The 16,242-nt window shown below is 25.2% G+C and overlaps 2 protein-coding genes across 2 annotated transcripts; one reads left to right on the top strand and one right to left on the bottom strand.

The window, feature by feature from the left end:
• The first annotated feature begins 2,923 nt into the window (after positions 1–2,923).
• Positions 2,924–13,057, top strand: LOC132929192 (ATP-dependent RNA helicase A protein). Its single transcript, XM_060994365.1, has 23 exons — positions 2,924–3,224; positions 3,494–3,660; positions 3,724–3,915; positions 3,977–4,107; positions 4,946–4,992; positions 5,061–5,287; positions 5,348–5,521; positions 5,769–5,966; positions 6,064–6,277; positions 6,352–6,591; positions 6,659–6,873; positions 6,947–7,064; positions 7,118–7,212; positions 8,236–8,448; positions 8,728–8,902; positions 9,695–9,871; positions 9,943–10,121; positions 10,207–10,380; positions 10,932–11,039; positions 11,546–11,661; positions 11,823–12,029; positions 12,094–12,308; positions 12,785–13,057. The coding sequence occupies exons 1-23, from the start codon at positions 3,146–3,148 to the stop codon at positions 12,835–12,837; spliced, it is 3,714 nt and encodes a 1,237-aa protein (XP_060850348.1). The 5' UTR covers positions 2,924–3,145; the 3' UTR covers positions 12,838–13,057.
• On the bottom strand, positions 12,831–14,113 carry LOC132929193 (mitochondrial pyruvate carrier 2-like). The gene is made up of 4 exons (XM_060994366.1): positions 13,810–14,113; positions 13,669–13,709; positions 13,411–13,607; positions 12,831–13,090 (listed from the first exon to the last, which is right to left on the bottom strand). Exons 1-4 carry the CDS (start codon positions 13,892–13,894, stop codon positions 13,036–13,038), a joined length of 378 nt encoding a protein of 125 aa, XP_060850349.1. The 5' UTR covers positions 13,895–14,113; the 3' UTR covers positions 12,831–13,035.
• Positions 14,114–16,242: the final 2,129 nt, after the last annotated feature.

The following is a 16,242-nucleotide window of genomic DNA, read 5'->3' as shown; positions in this document are numbered from 1 at the left end:
GGGTACTTATGCCTATAAATTAAAAGATTTAAACAATTAAAAATGTTTAATTAGTGTTTAAATAAAAATAATATAAATTATTAACCTAATGTCTTAATAGAATGCAGCGTGTTACATTGGTTATTGACCACAAATCATCACGCAATATAATTATAATTTACAGATATACGGTATCTTTTATTGTTTTACCTTATTATTTATTAATTTATAAATATATTATATGTATTATACAAGTATACTAATACCTTATTTTAGGTAAATTAATAACCTTTTTAAAGTGATTATTTTAATTTTTAGTTTTAAACAATTAACCGTTTTATTTCAGTATAAGTAATAGAATAATAGAACTAAATATTGACGGTACTTAAATTATATTCGGCTTCGGCTTCGATAAATGACAATTGTTGTGTTTCGGCTTTAAATAACTAAGTAAAAATTTTCTATCTAGACATCTGACGATTTGACATTGAAATTATTGAATAATATACAGGTTTTCCGTGAGGATTTACTCAATTCCAATATTCCCTGAAATAATGGAGATACCATAATTCTGTTTTTTTTTTACAAGACTCATGAAGACAAGGACTACAAGTAGTTCATATTTTAATTTAATTTAATCTTTTGGTGAAAAAGTTCCAAAAAAAAAAAAAATTTTTATATAATTATTTTCAAAAAAATCGAAGATAGTTATTTTGTAGGGTTTATTTTTCTGAAAACTTTAACGTTTCAAGTGTTTCAACATTTTATTAATCGTGATTTTTAATATTATTTTTACTTTTTAGTTTGGAAAAAATTAGTTAATTATTTAATACCATATAAGTGCCAGTATTATCAAACATGTGGCCCGTTGACTCGTGCCCGTATAATAATACAAAAATATTCTTAAAACTAAAAAATTATTAAAAATCATGATTCTAATAAAAATAAATTTTCAAAAAAATAAACTACAACATGGCTATCTTCGGTTTTTTAAGTAATTAAATAAATAATTATTTTTTTAAACTTTTTTTACGAAAAATTTTAAATTAAATTAATATATGAAACACTTGTAGTCTTTGTCCCTGACCCTTTGAGTCTTAAAAAACATAATTATAATATCTCCATTACTTCAGGAGATATTGCAAAGGATAAATCCTCACGGGACACTGTATACTAAATTACTAAATCATTACAACAATATTCTTATTTTAATTTAATGTCATGATTTATGTTATACCATCATTATAAAAGGCATAGCACATTTTAATATTTTATACATTTAAATTATTATTTTATATTATTCAACTGTAATAAATTAATTAATTATAATTTAAAAAAAGTTTAAATGAAGCGCTATCTAGTGGTTTTATATTTATCACCTTTTTTTATTTATGGTCATCTACATAATAAAATAAGATCATACATCAATTGAACTAAGCGTTTATTAAAGGCGGAATTTTTGATTACAGCCACTGAATGATCCACGGTCTTAGCTCTTAGATCATATTATTTATGGCTGTGATCTTGGCTATGCTGTGAATTATTTAAGTGGGCCGTTTTTCGTTAGGACTTTGAGAGGCATTTTACAACAATACAACACACCACTAGATAACAGCCTTGCTGCGCTAATAATAATATATTATTCAAAAAGTAATACAGTTATTATTTTACAAAAATGGTTACACATAGCTGAGACTGCTGAGAGACATGTTCGGTTTCATGTTATTAATTCGTGGAAATTGAATATTATCCCTAGGACCATATAATCTAATTTCTTACTTAGAAGTATCACAGACGTACACGTACCTATAAATAATAAATTGATATGTTAAGTATTTTGGGTTATATTATCATTACGTATATATCTTTATTATTTTACAGTAAATTCTGTCACTGTGATAGTATCAGTGTATCACACAGTAATTAAGATGATGCCTAGCTTTATCCAAACATTTATTAAGGGGAAATCTATTAGACAACCAAATTAACAACATTAATGTGATGGATAATCGTTAACATAATATAGACAGGTATTTGGTTTAATTCATGCGGCGTCAAAAGCACAATAATCCATGTATAGGCATTTTAAAAATTTAAATTGCATGGCTTAACATTTTCCTCCTCGAGTTAATTATTTTCATTCCCAACTTTTATAATAGTTTTAATAACTTTTAATTCAATTTTTTAAATTACGCCGCGTAAAAAAGGTAGCCGCGATAACCAATAAGTACCCAATTTATAACACCTACTTCACTATTTTTATTTTTACGATTCTACATGAAATAGTTTACAAGTTAATGAAAGATGTAATTGAAAAAGAGTTTTAGGATAAAAAGAAAACTTTATTAAAAAAATCCAAACTGTTTTCATAATTTATTTTGTTCCACACAATTTGATGTAGATACCGGTGAAACTTGCTATATACTATATAGGCATGTTTCTGTTCTAATCTATACACGAAGGGACAGAGGCCTATCATATTATTTTATATTATAATCAGGTTATAAATTATAATATTATTCTGAATTTTTGAATGCAATATCACGGTTTCAACTTTTATTGTGGTGCTTACTTTCTATAGAGTATAGAACGCCAATACGCCATATCCACATATTATGTTGTCTTACAAATATACAACATAACAAATGTACGTTCAGACGTTTAGTAGAAACGATATAATGAATTTATTGATTTAATCATAATTCATCGATATTTAAATTTAATATCAGGGTAAATTAAGTTATTATTGAAGTTATAAAGGTAAGAACAAAGGTGGATATATTCTTTAAGAACACTAAAAACATTATCTGTGCATTGACTTTTTTCGAACACCGTGATAGGTATAATCACATAGATAATAAAGATTTTTTATTAAATAATAAATATGTATAAACAATAATTAACAGTTATCAGTGTTATCACTATTCACTATCATCGTACTATGGCAACAAAATAATAACACGATAAAAAATTTAATAATTTTGTTTATTAACATAATAATATAACATTGATGATAATTACAAATATGTTAAGTATTTAATCAATGCATTATGCATATAATATAATCATCCGAAATCTTCATTTGTTATTTGTTAGGTATTAGTTATTTTATAGTTATAAGGCACAATTATCTAAAAGGATATCCGTCTTCTGCAAGTAACAAATAATGGCTAATCCAAAAGCTTTTCTACATGAATGGTGTGCTAAAAATAGTTTGGAACCACAGTTTGAAACAAAACAAGCGGGTAAAGTTTATTAATTTTTTTAACATTTTATGTGTAATTTTCGTTAATAATTTGAATACATAAAAAGTGTTCAATCTAATAAAATGAATGTTATGATTTTTCTATTTGCTATTTTGTGTAAAATATAAACACATAATATTTCGCAATCATTTTTGTATATGGGTGAGATGATTTTTATAACATTCCTTTTTGTTATTTGACTTGAGTGTGATAAACTGATAACCAAAAATTAATTAACAAATTTAAAAACATTAAATATTGTTTTCTAGGTACAAAGTTTAATCTACGGTTTATATGTGAAGTCACTATAAGTGGACATAATTATGTAGGTGTAGGAAATTCAACTAATAAAAAAGATGCTCAAGGAAATGCATCAAAAGACTATCTCTTATACTTGACACGGCAAGGATTAGTATCTACTGATTCTTTACCATCTGTAAGTTAATTAATATTACTTGTAAAATGTATTGTTGTTATACTTAAATATGGGCTTTATTAGAACTTTATTGCTGGACCTGCTTCAAACGATTCAATGGTTAATTCATCCCAAAGATTAATGAATAATATGCCACCAAAATCTGTGTACCAACAAGGCCAAACTCCTAACATGCTCGGTGAGGCTTATCGACCAATTGGCAAAACAGATTTTAAGTTTAAAGATTTTTTAAATGATGAAAATAAAGTTGAAGAGGTAAAATCCTTTATACTTTTAATTATAACTATTTGTTAATATTTTTTAATTATATTAATAGGCAGAAAATTTAGATGTAAATGCTGCTGTACATGGTAATTGGACAATTGATAATGCTAAATCACGTTTAAATCAATTTATTCAGTCTAATAAATTAAAAAACATTGATTACAAATATAGTTTCATGGGAAAGTAAGTAATATACTATTATTATATATCTCCTATAATTTATATTAATATGGTTTAATGTTTATATAAATAAAAATATTTATTCTTTAATTTAGTTAAAAGATTTTGGCTAATAGTAATGAATGTTCTTAAGAAAAAAATAAAAAACACATTTTTGTTGTATAAAATAAATGGTAATTATTAATTAACGTGACTCTTTAATTTGGGACTAGGTAATGGTTAACATTGCATTATATTATTTTAAGACAGTTTTGTATATACAAGAAAAAATAATATAATACAGTTGCTCTACAAAACTTAGATAATATTAAATATATGTATGCTAACAATTCAATTCTCTGAATGCACATTTTCAAAAGAATTCGTGTTTTTTTTCTCAAATTTCTTAATTTAGATTCTGAGCAGAGAAATGTATTTATTTAAAAATAATTGTTTTCTTTTCACACGTTAAATCACTGGTAAGAAAACTGTTTTGATTATTAATTTGTTTGTACTTTGGTGTGTTAACTTTTTTTTTCTAACTGAATTTTTTAGTATTTTTTTGAATAATCGGGAAAAGAATACAAACTATTACTACAATTTTTACTTTATTATCAAAATAGTTGCTTGGTAATCAAAAAATTAGACCGTCTCTACTCAAAATAGTTATTCATTGTATTTGTATACAATGGTTTATCATTGAATTCAAATTTAATACATTAACCATAGGTGACTTACTCAATAATGTGGTACACTTGAAACCGATTGTATATCAAAGCAGCTATCTACTTTGCTACTCTCGTATTATTTTAAATAATTAAGAAGCTAGTATACAAACTAATATTGTATATCTATTTTTCAGAAGTTTTGTTGCTGAAATGTCAATATTTGTTGCCAAACTTGGAAGAAGTAAATTATTACTTAAAAAATATAATAACCTTTTTTGTATAACTTATTTAAAATATTATTTGGTTTAGGTATAACTGCTCATGAAAGTGGTTCAAACAAACAATCGGCATCTAAAAGTTGTGCACTTTCCTTGATTCGTCAATTATACCATTTAGGTGTTATTGAACCATTCTCAGGATCTTTAAAAAAGACGGTTTTAAACATAGTAGAACCGTATGAAGTTAATGTTGATCCTTTGATATTAAACAAAGTTTATGATATACTGCAAGAGTTTAATATTGAACCTGTGATTAAGGTAAATTACATAGCTTAAAACTATTTATATTTATTATTTGTGTATGTTTATTGTTTGAAGAATGATACTGTTATCGAACCTGAAACTACAATTTCATTAATTTCTAATCAAGTACTTGCGGAATTTAATGAATCAAAGCCAATTAGATTAACAGGAGTTATTCCATGGTCACCACCTCAACCAAATTGGAATCCTTGGTTGGCTATAAATATTGATGAAGGTCCTTTAGCTACTGTAAGTTAAAATTTAAAATGTTTGATATTTTTCAAACATTTAGTTTTAAAAATTATTACTTAGCATTATTAATTTGTATTTATATTCTGTATATATTATATATATTTTATAATTTTTATTATAAAATAATGACATAGTAAGCAAAAAATAATGATAATAGTAATGGAGTAATAAGATATTATAAGAATTAGTATTTAGTTGGAAAATATGTTAATAATTTTGTTAAAATAAATACCGATATTTACAGGCTACTTTAGATCAATTAAGTGAAGAACTAAGTAAAGATTATACTTCAAAATTAAATTCCTCAAAAGATTTAAAAGAAAGTATTTTAATGCGTAGTCAACTTCCAGTATTTTTTAAGAAAAATGATATATTAGATTTAATAAGTAAAAACTCAATAGTTATTATTCAAGGGAGTACTGGTTGTGGTAAAACTACTCAGGTTAGTTTGATTTTTGCTTGAACATTTTTTGTTTTCATGTATTTAACTCTATGTAATATTATCTACAGGCTACATTATACATAATTTGATATTTTAGGTTTGTCAATTTATACTGGATGAATACCTGAAAAATAACCAAGGGGCAAACTGCAATATAATCTGTACACAACCTAGAAAAATATCAGCCATTTCTGTTGCTGATAGAGTGGCTTTTGAAAGAAAAGAAGATATAGGTTTAAGTGTTGGTTATAGTGTTAGGTTTGACAGCATATTTCCGAGACCTTATGGAGCAATTTTGTTCTGTACAGTTGGTAAATATATTCTTTTTTTGTATACATTTTTATATTCAATTGTAATTAACTATAATTTAATAAAAATTGTTTAGGTGTATTATTGCGTAAATTGGAAAATGGCATGCGTGGCATATCACATATAATTGTTGATGAAATACATGAGCGTGATGTAAATAGCGACTTCCTTATGGTTGTACTCAGAGATATGATATATAACTATCCTGACCTAAGAGTTATTTTTATGTCCGCTACTATAAATACTGATATGTTTTCTAAATACTTTAATTGTTGTCCAGTCATTGATGTAGAAGGGAGATGCTATCCCGTGAACGGTAAATCACTTATTAGTTATTTATGAATTTATGATATTCATTATGTTTATATCTATTTCATTTTCAGAATATTTTCTTGAAGATATTGTTCAAATGTTAAACTATCAGCCAACTCCAGATATCAGAAAACGCAAGAATAAAGATAAAGATGAAGAATCTGTCATTGCTGCACAAGATCATGAGGAAAATTGTAATTTACTTGTATCTGATGACTATCCTCCTGATATTAGATCTAAAGTGGCAATGATTAGTGAAAAAGATGTTGATTTTGAAATTATTGAAGTAATTTTGATTCTTAGTTTTGATTAGTTAACAATAGTTATAATAATAATAGTTAATATAAAACATATTTTAGGCATTATTAAAATATATTGAAGTAGAGATGAATACACCTGGAGCAGTTCTAATATTTTTACCCGGTTGGAATTTAATTTTTGCGCTGCAAAAATATTTAACTCAGCAACAATCTTTTGGTATGTGAAATTATTTACTCTCGATATAAAATACTTAATTTTTTCTTGTTTAGTGTCTTCAAAATTTTGTATATTGCCACTGCATTCACAGCTTCCTTGTGCAGATCAGCGTAGAGTCTTTGAACCTGTACCATCTGGAGTACGTAAGGTAAAAAAAAAAAAATGTTTAAAATGTTTATATTTTAATTGTATTATGACTGGTTTCTTAACATATTAATTTCAACTATAATATTTAAAATTAATCTGGAATATAGTACTGTTCTTGAAAAGATTTAAATTCTAGTAATTGATTATTGTTGTATAAAATTTAATTTTTCATTATTATAAATGCAATTTATTGTTATACTCGCGCCGGCGAGAGAACGCTTTTCGTTGGGGCATCCAAATGACGGAGCTCCGCGGTTTCGTACCCACATTTCTCCCACTCTACCACCTAGGCGTTGACGGCGGCCAGCGTTCGGGAAGGTTAAGTGGTGGGAATGCGCGAGATCGGACGAATTTTGGTCACCGCCCAAAAGCGTTCTCTCGCCGGCGCTAGTATAGTAGTTAGTATGTTGAAGCACTATTAAATTGATAAGAGCATTTAAAATAAAGTAAAACACTAAGGGATGCTAACCTAGCCTAATATATTTTTGTATGATTTTTGAAATCTAATTTAATGTTCTAAATTGGAATGAGTAACTTGAAAAAATTATTAATTAACAAATAGCTATTAGTGATAATAAAAATATGAGAAGGAATGGGAATATAATACACATATGATTGTATTTGTCAACAATTATTGTTGCCAAGCTGGTAAAATAATTTAAAAATACATTTTATCAGTCAACCCAGAAGTAATTTATTTGATTATTTTATAATTTATCAAAACAATATCTTATTTCATTAGAAATGTTAAGTAAAAGACAAAATTTTATAATATACTATAGAATTTTAATTTAGGTACATTTAGTTACCAAAACATTTTCTCATGACAGTAGGATACAATATTCAAAATTGTGATACATGTGTATATTGAAACTCTAAAGATAGTTATATAGTTTAATTTTAAAACTGATTTAGTTTTATTTTAGAAATAAATAATAATATAGAAAATTAAAATATTGGAAAGTCAATATTTAAACTAGTTGTAAATAATCAAATTCTTTTTAAAATTTCTGATATTTTCCAGGTGATTCTATCTACAAATATAGCTGAAACATCAATAACTATTAATGATGTAGTATTTGTTATTAATTATGGCAAAGCTAAGATAAAATTATTTACTACACATAATAATATGACTCATTATGCTACAGTTTGGGCATCTAAGACAAACATGCAACAAAGAAAAGGTCGAGCAGGTCGTGTTAAAGATGGTTTTTGTTTTCACTTATGCTCAAAGGTAATCAAAGGTTATTAAAAAGAAAATAACTAATTTTAATATGTCCCAAACAAGAATTATAATAATTGAATACAATTTAAAATAAAATAAAATTATATCATGACATATAAACATTTTTATAAATCTAGTCATAAAAAACTATAATTGTTAAACATTTCTGTAATGGGGGGATTTAAATAAATTTTAATTACATACTCATTAATTTGATTAATTTAATAATATACAAATTCTGGTACTTATTATGGTTTAATTTTTTATTTTAAATACTAAATTTTAAAGGCTCGTTATGATAAAATGGATGATCATATAACACCAGAAATTTTCCGTACACCTTTACATGAAATAGCTTTATCTATTAAGTTGTTAAGACTTGGAGATATTGGACAATTTCTTAGTAAGGCTATTGAACCTCCTCCTATTGACGCTGTTATTGAAGCCCAAGTGATGCTTAAAGGTAAAATGCTGCTACTGTGATGTTCAAATAAATAAAAAGAAAATTATTGGTTCTTAAATGCAAACTAAATTAATCAATAAAACAAATAATTTGGTTTTACTGATTAATTATGTTTCTAAAATATACTTTAAATAAACTATGAAGATCTACATTGGGTTGAATAATGTAGTTCTTCGATTTAGATTGCAAATATAACAAAGGCTATCTTGTCACATGCGCTCTACTACCCAATTTATATCTTTATTATCAACACATTTAACATATTTCTGAGAGACATGGTAAAAGTATTTTAATATTTATTTATTTTATTTTTTCTAATTATTTTTTATATATATGATTATTAATGATAATGAAATTGATGTCGAGATGATGACAAATTATTATAAAATATTACTTATTTATAAGAATTTTTGTTCGTCATTAAAACTATTTCTATCTATAATCTATATCATCTTTTACAAGAATTTATTGTTTAAAATCTAAATATAGTTGTTGAGTGGCAATGATAAAACATGGTAGAGTGCAATCAAATGGTAGAGCGTATATCGGAGTTGCAATGTTGCTGATTAGAGCGCATATGACAAAATGGCACATAACAAATTATAATGAGGAACTGTATTTTATTTGAATATCATAGTAAGCAGCAATTTGAATTACTTAAAATATCATAATTTATGTTTTTATTTATTGATTACTTAAAAACTTATGTAAAAAACTTTTTATTACATAAATTTTTCTGAGTAATTTATTATAGTTATATTTATATTTATTTATTATGTTTAAAATTTTTAGAGATGAAGTGTCTTGGAATAAATGAAGAGTTGACTCCACTTGGTCGTATTTTAGCAAAATTACCAATTGAACCACAGATTGGTCGCATGATGGTGCTAGGAAATATCTTAATGCTAGGTGATGCTTTAGCTATTATAGCTGCTATTTGTTCAAATATGACAGATATATTTGTGTTTGGTAATTAATTTTATATATGTTGAGTAATTTGTTACAAATCTATATATTCTCATAAATATTTATGTTTATAGATCATAGAATGACACCTGCACAGCGTGCTTTTTCTGGTAACCGTTGTTCTGATCATTTGACTGTACTGAATGCTTTCCATCAATGGCAATCTTTAATTTATCGTAATATTGATACAACTGAATACTGTGAACGTAAAATGTTATCACAACCATCATTGACTACAACAGCTGATGTTGCGGTACCTATTTATACTATTTCAAGTTATTTAATATATTTAAAACAATATTTGTACATTTATAATTTAAACTTTATTCAACCGCCAGGAACAATTAAAAGATCTATTTATCAAGATTGGATTCCCTGAAATATGTTTTGAAAGGCAGAGATTTGATTTTGGAAAAACTGGAATGTACGACGATCCAATATTAGATGTAGTATCTGCCATTTTAACAATGGGATTCTATCCTAATGTGTGTTATCATAAAGAAAAACGAAAGGTTAATTTTTATATATTTAAACAAAAATTTAATCATTAAAATAATATTATTTATCAATATAGAAATTGTTTAAGTTTTAGAATTGAAACTTCTGAAAAAAAACTTTTTATTATTTTTATTGAGTTTGTTGAATTTGCCAATTTCTTTTTAGAAGCCCCCAGACAGTGACTGTTTTTCATTTTAACATTGCACCTCTTCCAGTATTATTTTATATTAATGATTGTGTTTTTAAAACTGTACATATCTGGTGTTTTCTGATTTAGAATTGAATTTAAGTGTAAATTTAATTGGATTTAAAATTAAGAATAAAATATTTTGTGTTCTTATATTTATTATTGGTGACTTTTGACGTCATTGTAATAAATAATAAATGTAAAGTTTTTATTTTTCAAATGTATTTACATTGTAAATATTATATCGCTATACACAGTAAACTATAGTAATTTTATTCCATTCAATTTATTTACTTTATCAATTAGAATTAGAATTATATGATAATGTGAATATTTAATCTAATTAAATATATTAATATGTATTCTGTTTATGTTTAGGTTTACACAACAGAAGGAAAGGCTGCACTTATTCATAAGACTTCTGTTAATTGTAATAATGTCATGGCAGGTTCTTTCCCATCACCGTTCTTTGTATTTGCAGAGAAGGTAAGATATGGCATATTATAGTTTAAATTAACTTCGATAAAATTCAATTACCTAAAATAAATAATAATATAGTATAATAAATAGCTGCTCGTTTGTGTTACTTAAATAAGAAACTTGGGAATCCACTAAACATCATTCTTTTCTTTTTGTTAACACACTTTAACTACATGGTATCATACCATTATGTTTTAACTATAGCTTAATCTTAAGTATCATTTTTAATAATCTATTTATTCTACTTTGTGTTACTCACATATATTTTATTATATAATGTAATAATAATTTATATGTATGTATATTTTTCAATTGTTGTTTGGCGTTTAATATAATAAATAAATAAATAAATAAATAAATAAAATATAATTCATCTCACTATTGTTAATAGTATGTGTCTTTTAGCTATTGAAATTATGTTATGGCTTACTTTTAATGAATTTAAGGGATGTAAATAATAATTTATGTAGAAAAATATAGAATATGTATAAAATCATTTTTTTCTACTTCAGGTACGTACAAGAGCCGTATCTTGCAAGCAAATGACCATGGTAACTCCTATTCATCTTCTATTGTTTGGTGCTCGCAAAATTGAATATACAAAAGAATTTGTCCAATTAGATAATTGGTATGTTATGGTGGATGGTGGTCAACTAAAAAAGGAAATTAAATAAATAAAGAAAAAAAAATTTTGATATAAATTTCTCTGAGAAAAATATAATGTTCAATATAATGAATTTAAAGTATAATATTATTTAATAAAGCTATGAATTATTTTGTACTTTATAGGATAACTTTAAAAATGGATGTTAAGGCTGCTTCTGCTATTGTAGCTTTAAGACCAGCTATTGAAAGTATAATTGTACATGTATCTGAAAATCCTGAATCAATTACAACGTTAAGTGAAACAGATATTAGGCTTATAAATATTCTAAAAGAACTATGTAATTTTAACTGTGGTAGATACAATCTTTCGCCAATATCGTTTGATCAAGGGTAAGTATAAACATTTTAAATTTATTAATTAAATAAAATATATTCATATTTTTTTTACATATAGTGATAGACCAAATTACAAAAGACAGTTTAACCAAATATCTAATGAAAGTTGTGATACTTCATATGGTAAAGTTCAACATAAAGATAGTTCCTATTCAAGTTATAATAATTTTCAAAGAGGCGGTAGAGGAGGTTATAATCAAGGAAGAGGTTACCGTGGAAGTTCTTCCTCATTTGGTGGTGGTTATAACCAAAGAGGTGGTCGTTTTGTAAGAGGTATTTAACATTTTAAGATTTTCGTTGATAATTTTAGTTAGGTTTTATGATATGTTTAATCATGTATTTAATTAAATTTTTTTTATATATTTATACTCCATTCACCTCTAGAAGTGTTTTTTATTCAGAACTTTTAACCACTAACGGTACTGACCACTGTTAATCATTAAACCCACATGTAAACCAGATACAATAAAATACTCATTAATATTATTTTTATTTTTAAATTTAAAATATAATACTACTAATAACTAGTAGACACTAAACATACTACTCATAATTCCATACCAATAAAAATATTTTATAACTATTTATGTCTGGTATATTTTTTACTAATTGAGCATTAATGATTAATCAAGTATAATATAATACATTATAACATTATACATAAAACAACACTATTAAAATTAAGCTCGTTTTTAAATTAATTTTAAGAAATAATAATCTAAGAAAACTTTTTATTTATTTATTTATAGGACGAGGTTTTAGAAGAAATAATGGTGATGCAAGCTTTAGAAGAGGTTACTGAACTAGATAGAAATATTTTATTTATCTAAGTCAACATTTGAGTTTGTTTTTCTTTCCATTATGATAATGTTTATATTATTATTTCAACTACACAAATAATTTATCATTATAGAAATTCAATATTTTTTAATTAATTGTATACAACAAAAACATAGTAAAATTATTTTATCATTGAGTTATGTATAAAATACACATTAAATCAACTATCACTTTTACTGCCATTTTCCAATGCTTTCTTTTGTTCTTGCTGGTATCTGAAACATTAATTATAATATTGGTATGTAAATAATTCCTACAACTATTCAACTAAGTCGTTTAATGCACTAAAATGCATTAGACAATAATTTAAATAATTGTAATTTATTTTAGAAGATATAATAAATAAATATAAATTTATAAAAATATTTAAATTCTTTCATTTTCAAATAATAATACATATGTTAATATTATTGTAATAAGTGAAAACTTGGACTAAGAATTGTTTAATAGCTTACAAAAAAGAACATTTAATATCCATTAAAAATAACAAGTTATAGTTATTATAGACATTATTATATGTATATTTAAAACTTACATGAAAGCTCTGACCAAGTGATATATATTTGTAGCACCCACAAAAACATTAACGCTAAATAAACTCCAGTTTTTTGGTATGATGACGAGCGAATATCGTGACCACACAACACCAGTAGCAGCTAATGCTGAGCATTGAGATATACTAATTTTTTCTGCTGGACGGGTAATATCTCCAATGCCAGCAATAACTAAACCCTAGAAATGCATATTATTACAATTAAAATGATTAAATTAAAAAACCACTAATCATTATTACCCATTTAAATGCAGGTGCCCAAAAGAAAATAGTCTTTGGACCTGCAAAAATAAAACATAGTGACTAGTGATTATGTCATAACATTTCTTATGCGAATTTAGACTGAATAGGTTGATTATAGTAAAAAAATATATAAGTTACCAGCCGGATGTTCCCATAGTGGCCTCAAGCCTCGCGGTACAACTTTGTCAACTGTTGAAATTACGGCTTTGTAGACGACAGACATGATTTAGGAAATAAGGACGTTCTCCAACGATATTACCTAACTATATAACGGTGTATTTAATTGATTACTGTGCCAGTGGCCAGTTATTATTGGTGAGTAGAGTAATAATTGTCACTGGTCAATAATAATATTTATTTGTTATAATAATAATTATGAACTTGAAGTGTCCTCCGGGATAGGGAACAAGGCCACAAGGTCGACGTCTTGACGATATTATTCAGATTATGGGCAAAATACTAAAGTACAAAATAATTACTTATTGACTGAGTGATAAGGTTTATCAATCTCAATAAAAAAATTATATTTCTTATCAATGCACCGCTCGAAATTAGAAATATCTCTAATCTTTATGATTATATACACGGTCTTAGATTATATCACGGATATAGATAGTATCTATATCCGTGGATTATATATAACGCTAAATGCACAGAAATATAAACATATGTATCATATGTCTATGATATAATGTTATATTCTGTGTATATATCTACAATTTACAAATGTTTTTTTCTTGTCTGAAAACTTAAGTACATAATATGTTATTTATTAATATTTTTTATCTATTATATTTTATATCTACAGTGTATATTAGTCCGTGGTCTATACTTGGATCATATGGTATACTATTTTTTTCTTTAGAACTATAATAATATTATGTTCTTTGATGTAGGTACATCTCAATTTGTAATATTGTATCTAATAAATTCTGTATTTTTTGCTCTTCAGGTCATTATTAGTTTATTATCATCTAAATAAACAAATAATTTTATGTTCTATTATACTTGCACCTTGTACTGAATACCTACTACAGTACTACCTGTTACATTATGTCAGAGTAGCTATAAATGAGGTAGGTAATATATTATATTCAAATATACTTAAATATATTTAAATATACAACATACGTTAAACAATGAGTCATATTATATGGAATATACTATAAAATTATACATACTAAATTTAAAAATTATATTTTTTAATTTTTTCAACCATAACTTTTTATCTTTTTATCATGACTAAATGTTTAAATAGATTGACTAATTAGAATATTAGATTATTACATCTATTTAGTCATGGCTTTTATGATATATCAAGTTATATGAAGTGATACCTACAATCTTCTTATGATATATTATATATTGTTATATAGAAGAGTAAATTACTTTTGTTCGTCAGTCAATTATAAAATGAAGCAACGCTATCAGACTATTATACATAATTCTGAGCCATTATTAAATTTTATCATAAATATATTTTTTTGATTTTTTTATTATTTTATTTTTAGATATTCTTTAAAGTAAAATTAGTAAAATTTACTAGTATAATAAATTATACTAAGATATTGCAATGTCACGACATAAATAATATATTATTATTAATAATATAACTTAAAAATGTTACAGTTTTATTTTGAACATTTAAATACATTTAAAAAAAACATTTAAATTGAATATTAATTTTGACACTAGATAGCGCTGTAAAATACGATTTTTGTTTCTACTTCGGAGTCAACCGAGACGACACATTTAGTATTTACAGGACTACAGGAAGTACTTACATAACTACACTACTACAGTGTTTTCTCAGCCATTAATAAATATTTCTTTTGCACATTATTAATATAGCATGCCAATGGACCATGGACCACGATATTCATATTCAACAAATGAGTATCGATTTTCAATTCATAAATTGGACTACTGTTTTTTTTACAATAAAAGAAATAGAAAAATAAAGTTACTAATAAAAGTTAAGTTTATTTAAAATTATTTTCAAACTATACTAATTTTAAGTAAACCTTATGGTTAAACTAAAAAAAATGAACTAATGAAGGATCTATGTAGACATAAACATTGTAAATCCTTGACTCAAATCTTAATGTTAAATAATCGAATAGCACAGTTGATGTTAAAAATGTAAAATATAATATAATAAATCCGCTGGATTATTTATTTTAATATTTTATAAATAAGAGGTCATTCTAACGAAAAAAAATTCCAAAAAGTATTATAATTACTTGTGAATTCTGAAAAAAATGCTAAAGATGTTTTTGATTAAAATCTACAAGACAATTCCATTTAAATTTTTTTGTTTCACTTTTTTTTTTAGATATTATGTACAATATACACTATACATTTGATTATAGATACATGATTATAATTTTATTATACGAAGACAAAACATCACCAAGTACTTATTTATTATTTATGTTGAAGAATTTCTATCTATTTGTATATACCTTGACACGGCTCATCGCCGATCGAGTCCAACTTGCAACCGCTGTAGCCGTATCAACTTAATGATTCATTATATTCAATGACTTCAGCAGAATAAATACTGACTAA

Source organism: Rhopalosiphum padi, chromosome 4 (assembly GCF_020882245.1).
Source record: "Rhopalosiphum padi isolate XX-2018 chromosome 4, ASM2088224v1, whole genome shotgun sequence".
NCBI lineage: Eukaryota > Metazoa > Arthropoda > Insecta > Hemiptera > Aphididae > Rhopalosiphum > Rhopalosiphum padi.
The sequence above is the reverse complement of the archived record's forward strand: the minus strand, read 5'-3'. Positions and strand labels throughout refer to the sequence as shown.

Bases quoted from the DNA above. Each gene is read 5' to 3' on its own strand.
- LOC132929192 (XM_060994365.1), top strand. From the start codon at position 3,146: ATGGCTAATCCAAAAGCTTTTCTACATGAATGGTGTGCTAAAAATAGT. The intron at 7,065-7,117 runs GTATGTGAAATT...TTTCTTGTTTAG, and splicing joins AACTCAGCAACAATCTTTTG to TGTCTTCAAAATTTTGTATA. The intron at 9,872-9,942 runs GTAATTAATTTT...TTATGTTTATAG, and splicing joins GACAGATATATTTGTGTTTG to ATCATAGAATGACACCTGCA.
- LOC132929193 (XM_060994366.1), bottom strand. From the start codon at position 13,894: ATGTCTGTCGTCTACAAAGCCGTAATTTCAACAGTTGACAAAGTTGTA. The intron at 13,710-13,809 runs GTAACTTATATA...TTATTTTTGCAG, and splicing joins ACTATGGGAACATCCGGCTG to GTCCAAAGACTATTTTCTTT. The intron at 13,091-13,410 runs GTAAGTTTTAAA...TTAATGTTTCAG, and splicing joins CACTTGGTCAGAGCTTTCAT to ATACCAGCAAGAACAAAAGA.